At 64.1% G+C, this 9,447-nt stretch overlaps 1 protein-coding gene across 1 annotated transcript in view; it reads left to right on the top strand.

Annotated features, from left to right (window-relative positions):
• Positions 1 to 68: 68 nt before the first annotated feature.
• LOC103250248 (receptor-type tyrosine-protein phosphatase S) overlaps positions 69 to 9,447 on the top strand; it is a gene marked incomplete at both ends in the record, with an annotated part of 13,317 nt that continues 3,938 nt past the window's right edge. The window contains 9 exons of the mRNA XM_021707918.1: positions 69 to 186; positions 1,770 to 2,378; positions 2,754 to 2,851; positions 3,614 to 3,867; positions 4,390 to 4,483; positions 4,557 to 4,772; positions 5,184 to 5,341; positions 6,070 to 6,081; positions 6,327 to 6,439. Coding sequence (XP_021563593.1) covers positions 69 to 186; positions 1,770 to 2,378; positions 2,754 to 2,851; positions 3,614 to 3,867; positions 4,390 to 4,483; positions 4,557 to 4,772; positions 5,184 to 5,341; positions 6,070 to 6,081; positions 6,327 to 6,439 — 1,672 coding nt within the window. The remainder of the gene's footprint in view (positions 187 to 1,769; positions 2,379 to 2,753; positions 2,852 to 3,613; positions 3,868 to 4,389; positions 4,484 to 4,556; positions 4,773 to 5,183; positions 5,342 to 6,069; positions 6,082 to 6,326; positions 6,440 to 9,447) is intronic.

Raw genomic sequence — 9,447 nt, 5'->3', positions numbered from 1 at the left:
GGGGAGGAGGGTGGGCGTGGCCGGCAGGGCCAGGCTTGGGCTGACCCCAGCCCCACCTGCACCCGCAGGAGATGGTCATCGCGAACCTGCTGCCCGAGACCGCCTACTCCATCACGGTGGCCGCCTACACCATGAAGGGCGACGGTGCCCGCAGCAAACCCAAGGTGGTCGTGACCAAGGGAGCAGGTGGGACCCGTGTGCAGCCTGCACGGCTTCCGCAGCCTGAGGAGGCGGGCCGGGGAGGGCACTCGGGGGTGCCCTGCTGGGGCTCCCACGGCTGTCCCCACCCTTCCCAGCCTTCACCCACCATGCCCTCTGCCAGGATACCCTTTTTCCAAATGGCCACCCCCCCACCTGTCGGTCTTGATCCCCTCGGTGCCTCTCCCAGGAAGCCTTCCCTGACTGCCCCATCACACCGTCTCGGTCAGGTGGCCCCTCTGGGCCCTCCACTGGGGCTCTGGCCACCCTGGGAGGATGTCATTTGGGCGTGCTGTGCCTGTCTTCTCCACCGCAGCACCGCAAAGCCTTTTCTCCTAGTGGTCCTGCCTCAGTTTCCCTTTCCAGCCCCTCCCATCTGCCCCAAGGGGCTGGTTTTCGTCCATGGGGTGGGGGGCAGAGGCCCAGCCTGGCAGAGTCTCAGGGAGGCCCAGGTTCAAAAAGGCCCCCGTGGCCTCGTCCCCCACCCTGCTGCTGTTCTTGCTCGGGGACCCTTGTGGCCGCAGCCTGGACCACGTGGCCGCTGCTCGGGGCCTCCCAGCTGGGCACCGCCCCTGCCCATGCTGGTCCCTCCCCCTGCTGGCCCACGTGCTCCAGGGTTCGGCTTCAACGTCACCCCTCCAAGCAGCGCCCCTCGATCTCACCCTTCCTCGTAGCCAGCAAGAGGCTTCCTCTCCTCCCAGAGACCTTGTGTCAGAGCCGTTTGCTGAGCCGAACCCACCGCATACCCACGCCTCGGTGCTGGTAGTAGTCACGGCCTTTAAAGGTCCTGACAAGTTCTGCAGTGATGAAGTCAACTTTCATTTGTAGCGCCCAGCTCTCCGCCTCTTGCCTGGCTCTAAACCTCTCTCGGCACGATTGCCGCCGGGACCGTGGGAACCATGGAGTGGAGCAGGGACTCTTATGTCCTGTGAGCATCACTCAGCTGCCTGGAGCAGGCTAGGGCTAGATGAGCAGGACAGGGACTAAGTTATTCACTGAGAGAGGAGGCAGTCAGGTGAGGGGACACCTGCAGCGACTTGTCTAAACCTGTCCCTTTATTGAGTTCTCAGAGTTCTTCACCTCTACTCTTTGTATGCCCAGGCACCTTCCTGCCCCAGGACTTTTGCACAGGCTGTTCTCTCTGCCTGGAACATGAGTCCCCTAGACCCTCTGGTCCCTCTCCTAGCTCTCGAAAGCCTTTGCTTCTCAGCAAGGCCATCCCAAGCCCTCCCTCTAAAAATCACAACAGGGCTGGGCATGGTGGCTCACGCCTGTCATCCCAGCACTCTGGGAGGCCAAAGGGAGATGATTGCTTGGGGCCAGGAGGTTGAGACCAGCCTGGGCAATGCAAACCCATCTCTACCAAAAAAAAAAAGAGCCAGGCCAGGGTAGCGTGCACCTGTAGTCCCGGCCACCTGGGAGGCCGAGGCAGGAGGATCGCTTGGGTCCAGAGTCAGAGATGAGCCCTAATCGTGCCACTGCACCCTGGCCTGGGCCGCGGAGCCAGACCCGACTCTGAAATGGAAAGTGCCCCCCCCAGGCCCACTCTGACACACACCGTGTCCCTACAGTGCTGGGCCGCCCCACTCTGTCGGTGCAGCAGACCCCCGAGGGCAGCCTGCTGGCACGCTGGGAGCCCCCGGCCAGCGCCGCAGAGGACCAGGTGCTGGGCTACCGCCTGCAGTTCGGCCGCGATGATGCTGCACCCCCTGCCACCCTGGAGTTCCCAGCCTCTGATCACCACTATATGGCGACGGGCGTGCACAAGGGTGCCACGTACGTGTTCCGGCTGGCGGCCCGCGGCCACAGCGGGCTGGGCGAGGAGGTGGCCGCCATCCTGAGCGTGCCTGAAGATGCGCCACGTGGCCACCCACAGATCCTGGAGGCGGCGGGCAACGCCTCGGCCGGCACCGTCCTGCTGCGCTGGCTGCCGCCTGTGCCCGCCGAGCGCAATGGCGCCATTGTCAAGTACACGGTGGCTGTGCGCGAGGCTGGCGCCCCCGGACCCGCCCGAGAGACCGAGCTAGCTGCGGCGGCCGAGCCGGGCGCCGAAAACGTCCTCACCCTGCGGGGCCTCAAGCCGGACACGGCCTATGACCTCCAAGTGCGAGCCCACACGCGCCGGGGCCCCGGCCCCTTCAGCCCCCCTGTCCGCTACCGGACGTTCCTGAGGGACCAAGGTAGGCACGCGGCCACCCCGCGCCAGACGGACCGGGCCCCGCGCCCGACCCCCCACCCCCTCCCCCCCGCCCAGGTAAGTGGTCACTTTTCTGCTTCCTCGTGGATGCTCAGGCGAGTCCGGACCCGAGGCCCCGGCCGGCACAGGTGGGACGCGCCGCGTGGCGCCGCCGCCTCCGCCTTCTCTCCGCAGCCGCGCCGTCTCCCCGGCAGGGACCTGGGCAGGGCAGGCAGGGCCGGGCCAGGGCCAGGCAGGAAGGCCGCGGGCACGGGCACCGCGGATGGCAGGGAGCGCCTGGGCCGCCCCTGCCCGCCCACCCGCGCTCACTGCTCCTTCTTTCTTTCTCTTTCTCTCCTCCCCATGCCACGCTGGGCAGTCTCTCCCAAGAACTTCAAGGTGAAGATGATCATGAAGACGGCCGTCCTGCTGAGCTGGGAGTTCCCGGATAACTACAACTCACCCACGCCCTACAAGGTGCCACCAGCCGCTAGTGGAGGGCTGGGTGGGGAGATGGAGCCAGCCAGGATCGGGGCTCGGCCGGGATCGGGGCTCGGCCGGGATCGGGGCTCGGCCGGGATCAAGGCTTCGTTGACGTCGGGGTGCAGAGTTGGGGCTCGGCCTGGGACTGGGGCTCAGCCGGGAGTCAGGCTCGGTCTGGGATGGAGGCTCAGTTGGCGTGGGCACTCAGATGGGGGCTCCGCCCGGGATTGAGGCTCAGCGTCAGGTCGCGGCTGAGTAAATGAGAGTGGGACCCCGGGCCGGAGTCAAGGCTCAGAGTGGGGTCGGTGCAGAGTTTGAGACCAGGGTTCGGTCTGAGATGGTTCATGGGATCGAGGCTTTGTGCAGTCTCTGGGACTCAGCGTGGGGGCCCAGTCTGGGACTGGGGCTCTGTGCGTGAATGGTGCCAAGATTGGACTCAGGGCTTAGTCTGGATAGTGGGTGAGCCTGGGGTAGAGGCTGAGTCAGTCCCTGAAGCCAGAATTGGGGCTCAGTCCTGGGTCGGGGCACAGCTCAGGTCGAGGCGCTTCTGGGTTCATGGCTCTGTTAGGACCGGGACTCCAGGTTGGGGCTCGGCCAGGATCAGACTCAGCCCAGGATGCCGGTTCCGTCCAGGGCCAGCCATCAGAACAGGGTGAGGAACCAGGACCAGAGAGCTGGGTCTCCGCCAGGGCCAGGGCCCCTGGGGCCGGGCCTCTTTGGGGCTGTGGTATGAGCTCCTGCCCGCTTGGCCCCCAGATCCAGTACAACGGGCTCACACTGGACGTAGACGGCCGCACCACCAAGAAGCTCATCACGCGCTTGAAGCCGCACACTTTCTACAACTTCGTGCTGACCAACCGCGGCAGCAGCCTGGGCGGCCTGCAGCAGACGGTCACCGCCTGGACGGCCTTCAATGTGCTCACCGGCAAGCCCAGCCTGGCACCCAAACCCGATGCTGACGGCTTCATTGTGGTGTACCTGCCCGACGGCCAGAGCCCCGTGCCTGTCCAGTACGCGCCCCCCACCCTGTGGGCCGGCTGTGCTCCTGCGGCCAGCCATGTGCCCTCTCTGTGCCTCGGTTTCCTTGCTTGTCTGGACCGCATCTGCCCTGTTTGTGGGGTTGTCCTGAAGGCTTGGTGCTTCTCGTGGGCCATCCCGCTAAGCGCACCCTTATGGCTGCTCCCTCACCACACCCTGACGTTCCCCGGTGCCTGATTCTCTCTGGGTTCTGAGCTTCCTGATGGGTGGGGAGGCACAGCTGGGAGTCCCCAGTAGGGAAGCAGGGACTCTGCCTGAGAGGCAGAGTGGGATCATGGCCTGTGAGGAGAGCCTGGGCGTGGAAGCTGGGGCTTTGGCACGTGTATAAGCGTTCAAGGCCTAGAACTGCATGAGCAAAGGCCTGTAGGCCCAAATCGGAAACGTTCTTTGAGGCTGGGATGTAGGGGAACACGCCACTGTGTGAACAGAAGGGAAGACAGACGACTCCCACAGCACCCCACGGACACCCCCCGACACGCCCCGTCTCCCCGCAGGAGCTACTTCATCGTGATGGTGCCGCTGCGCAAATCACGGGGCGGCCAGTTTCTGTCCCCGCTGGGCAGCCCAGAGGACATGGACCTGGAGGAGGTGAGGGCCAGGGGCCGGCCGTGCGCCCGGGGTCCCAGCCGCGTCTGAGCCAGCCACGCCTCTGTCTCCACAGCTCATCCAGGACATCTCGCGGCTGCAGAGACGCAGTCTGCGCCACTCACGCCAGCTGGAGGTGCCGCGGCCCTACATCGCGGCGCGCTTCTCGATGCTGCCACCCGCTTTCCGCCCCGGGGACCAGAAGCAGTACGGCGGCTTCGACAACCGGGGCCTGGAGCCCGGCCACCGCTACGTCCTCTTTGTGCTCGCTGTGCTGCAGAAGAGTGAGCCCGTAAGTCTTGAGCGGCGTCTGCCCTCCACCAGCCCAACCTTGAACAAGGCGGACCCCAAAGAGCCTCAGCCCTGCCGCGGTTCCTACCAGATGCCTGGAGTCAGAGCTGGGGAGTCCTGAAAGGGAGGCTTCTTAGCAGAGGACTTTGGAGCTGGGGCTTTGAGAGATGAGTGTAGGAGTTCAGCAAGGAAGACAGCATCCCAGGATTTGTACATGTCAGGGTCTGGAGGCATAAGAGGAGCAGAGGGGATTTCGGAGCGGCTGGAACAGCGGAGGGAAGGGGAGGAGCCCACGGGGGCTGGGCCGAACCGGCGCCAGGGTCAAAGCTCCAGGGAGGAGCTTGGGTTTGTATCGGGAAAGCCCCAGCTGGCCCCAGCCGGGGCGGCACTGACGGATGCCCCCGTTCCTCAGACTTTCGCAGCCAGCCCCTTCTCAGACCCCTTCCAGCTGGACAACCCAGACCCCCAGCCCATCGTGGACGGCGAGGAGGGGCTCATCTGGGTGATCGGGCCCGTGCTGGCCGTGGTCTTCATCATCTGCATCGTCATCGCCATCCTGCTCTACAAGAAGTGAGCCCCCTGCTCCCCCCTCGCCAGGCAGGAGGGCATCCCGGAGGGGGGCGACCGGAAAGGTCTGGGCGAGCGTCGTCTCAGAGGAGCATCACTGAGGGCCTCTGTGCTGCAGATGGGGAAACTGAGGCTGAGAGGGGTTGACCGCTTGGTCCAGGCCACACCGCCTGAAGATGGCAGGGCTGAGCTCCAGGCCGGCCCTGCCTGGCTTCTCCTCCCTCTCGGCCCCCACTCTCAGCTCAGCAGGAAGAGCAGGGTCGAGGCTGCCTGTGTCCCGTCCCGTGGCCACGGCATGTTCCCAGCTCAGAGAGGGAGGGCTGAGCAGCTAACAAGCCACTCGGGGCTAAGCGCGACGGCTCACGCCTGCAAGCCCAGCACTTTGGGAGGCCAGGACCGGAGGATCGCTGGAGGGCGGAGACCACCAGCCGGGGCCACATCACGAGACCCCCATCTCCCAAAGCCTTTAAAAATGAGCTGGTGTGGCATTGCCTGCGGTCCCCGCTACTCGGGAGGCTGAGGCAGGCGGGTTGCTTGAGCCCGGGAGGTCAAGGCTGTGGTGAGCCGCGCTCGAGCCGCTACTCTCCATCCTGGGCGACAGCGCGAGATCCTGTTTCCAAAAGGAGGGAACGAGAGGAGGCCGCTCGGGGTTCCGGCGACCCGTCAGGGCCCGCACACCCTCACGTGCTACCTCTTCTCCCCTTCTCCCCCGTGTCCGCTTCTGGGAGCAGCAAACCCGACAGGTGAGAACCAGCCCCCCCTCCGGCGGCCCATGCGGGGGATGGGGAAGAGGGGCGGGGTGGCCATGCCTGGGGCGGGGGACGCCTGGCTGCGCTCCGGCAGCCTGTGCGCCGCCCCAGGGGCCCCACACGTGCACACACATGGCCCTCTCCCGCCCGGGCCTGGGCCGGGGCGCTTTCTCGTGCGCGCACCTCCGTCTCGGGGCCCTGCTGGCGCTCAGCGGGCACCCCGCTTGCCTCCCGTAAAGCAAACGCAAGGACTCCGAGCCCCGCACCAAATGCCTCCTGAACAATGCCGACCTCGCCCCCCACCACCCCAAGGACCCTGTGGAGATGAGGCGCATCAACTTCCAGACGCCAGGTGTGTGCCCGGGCTGGGAGGTGGCTGGGGGGAAAGGACGCTGCCACTGGAGGGTCCCTCATCCGCCCCTCTGAGCTGTGCTTGGTGCAGTTAAATCCCCCGTTCCCAAGTACCTCCCACCCTGCACGGATCTGGGTTCAGAACTCTTCCTGGGTTGCCTCTGCTTACAACTGAAGGAAGCTTTTCTAAAGGGACGTTTACTGGATGGCCGCCGTCCTCTCCATTTAACTGATGGCTGCTGTCCTCTCCAGGAGCCTAAAGGGTACAGTCAGTCCCCTACATGTGAATGAGTTCCATTCTGAGGGTGCGTTCGTAAGTCCAGTTTGTCTGAGAGTCCAAAAAGTTAACCTTGGCCCCCAGCCGACCCAGCCAGCTAGACAGCAGCAGCGATATTGCTGCTGCTCTTTTGTGGCTTCCGGACATCCTGGCCTTCAACTAAAGACCCTGGGCCGTTGTCCTGTGTACAAATCCTGTGCAGTAAAGTCCACAAACACATAATCCCCTGCAGACTAGGACGTGCGCGTGTGGCAGCATACACGAACTCACTCACGTGACTGGACATGCGAATGTACGGCTGAGTCTTTGAAAGTTCACAACCCGGAGGCTCGTGTGAAGAGGACTTGCCGTGTCTAAAACCAAGGAAGCCTAAACCCTCCACTCTTGTGGCAGAAAGAGCTTGCGTGTTCGTCTCCTGTCGCAAGGCCCCTTGGCGTGGGAGCTGAGCTTGTCCTCAGCCCTGGGCCACACCCCTGGGGACATGCCCCCCGCCCCGTGCCCTGCCGTCCACCCAGCGTCCCCTGCCCTTCCCAGCGGCCACCAAGCCAAGGCCTTGTCCTGGGCTGTCTCCACGTGTGACGACTCACAGGCTCCCCGTGCCGCCCTCGATGGGCTCGTGCCGACCACTTCAGGCCCAATAAGGAGCGTTCCGCTCTCCTGACGGCTCCTGTCCTCCCATGGGCCCGCAGCGTGGTGACGTCTGCCCCCGCGCCTGCAACCGGGCCCTCCCGTCTCACGTCAACTCTCTTTCCAAGTAACGGTATCTAGGTGATGCCTGTGTCCTCCCGGAGGGCACTTGCGTGGCCTCGCGGGCCTTTCCTGACGCACCCTTTTCTCTGTCTCGGGGCTAGCTCATGTCACTTCTGTTTTCCCCCGAGTGAGGATGCTGACCATTTGTATTTAACTGATGGCTGCCGTCCTCACGAGGGGGTTCCTGTGTCACCTCTCGCGCATTCTCTCCCTTACCTCCGGACTGCCACGTGTCACCTTGGTTCTCATTCAAACGGGTGGGTTTTGTTTCTTGGTTTTTGGTTTTTTGGGTTTTTTGAGTCGGAGTGTCACTCTTGTCCCGGCTGGAGTGCAGTGGCACGCTCATAACCACCTCACCCTCGACCTCTTGGTCTCCGGCGATCCTTCCGCCTCAGCCTTCCACGTAGCCGGAATTACAGGCACGCGCCACCACACCCGGCTGATGTTTTGACTTATTGGACAGACGAGGTCTCGCCACCTTGCCCAGGCTGGTCTCAAACCCGTGGGCTCAGGCCGTCCTCTCACCTCGGCCTCCCCAAGTGCTGGGATGACAAGCCAAATGCGTGTTTTAGACGTGTGTTTAACTGATGGCTGCAGTCTCCTGCAGGGCTCCCCGCAGTCTCGTAACTCATACCTGACATGCTCCGTATCTTTCTGCCTCTGGACTGGCTCGTGTCAGTTGTCTCCATCCGAGTACGGACCTTTAACGTGTGTATTTAACTGATGGCCACTGCCCTCCTTGAAGCTCGTGACAGGGGCCATGTGTCCTTTCCCTGCCCCAGTTCTCCCTCACGGTCCTGTGTCCTCCTTCCCTGAGACCCCCTGCTGGCGTCGACAGGGGACCTGGCCAGGGATGGGACTGGCGAGGGTCGGGGTGGCACAGGAGGACGGAAGAGCCTGAATCTTTGGGCTCACGCCGAAGGCCAGGGCCGGCTGGCATCCAGCCAGGGAATGCACGGTCAGTGGCCGCTGCCAGGTCTCAGGCCGGGCTGGCGGCCCCGTGTCCCTTGTCTGATCGGCTCTGCCTCCGCTGTCTGGCGAGGGGGTGGGGGGGGCGGGCGCCGGTCCCCCGCCTGCTCATTTACTTATTGTTTGCTGTTTGCAGATTCAGGCCTCAGCAGCCCCCTCAGGGAGCCAGGGCTTCACTTTGAAAGTTAGTTCCTGTGTCTCCGTCCCACTTCCTTCCGTCCCGGTCGTCCTCATCCTCGGTTTCTCCGTTCTGCCACCCTGTCTCTGTTCAAGCACCCGTCCCCTATTGGCCCTGCCCCCCTGTCCCATGGGGATCACTCAGAGGATGGGGGTGGTCCATTGGGTTCTCTGGCGGCTGGATGTGACCGGGCGTGTGTGTGTGTGTACGCATGGTGGGAGCAAAGGTGAGATCTCTGTGCGTCCAGGGCATGCCCACGTGACAGGCGGGTCCCTTAGTTGTGGGCTCTCGGGGGAACCGGGGGTGGTGGGCTCAGAACCTCCACTGAGGACAGGCATGGTGGCTCACGCCTGTAATCCCAGCACTTGGGAGGCTGAGAAGGGGGAATCAGTCGAGGCCAGGAGCTCAGGACCAGCCTAGACAGCACAGTGAGACCCTGTGTCTACAAAACATTAGCCAGATGTGGCGGCACATGCCTGTAGTCCCAGCTACTCGGGAGAATCGAGCTTGGGCCCGGAAGTTGGAGGCTGCAGTGGGCTGTGACCATGCCACTGCACTGCAGCCTGGGCCGCAGAGTGAGACCCCCACTCAAAAATAAAGTGGAAGCCTCATCTGTCCCCCATTGGCCTGGAGACGCCAGGCCACAGGGCGGGAGGGCCAGCGCTCACCTGGATGACTGGGATCAGGGCCGGACCACGCGGGGGCCTCAAAGGAAGCCCTCGGGTCAGAGCTCATGGTGCCTGCTGTGCCCCACCCCCACGCCACACCTTGTGCTCCCCCAGCCCCCCGCGTTTTCCTGCAGGGGGCTCGCTGGCCTCTGTGATCCCAGAGGGAC

The sequence above is a fragment of the Carlito syrichta genome, unplaced genomic scaffold (assembly GCF_000164805.1).
Source record: "Carlito syrichta isolate Samal-C Ts95f unplaced genomic scaffold, Tarsius_syrichta-2.0.1 Scaffold126825, whole genome shotgun sequence".
NCBI classification, from domain to species: domain Eukaryota; kingdom Metazoa; phylum Chordata; class Mammalia; order Primates; family Tarsiidae; genus Carlito; species Carlito syrichta.
Note: the sequence above shows the minus strand (reverse complement) of the source record. Positions and strands in the feature narration are given on the sequence as shown.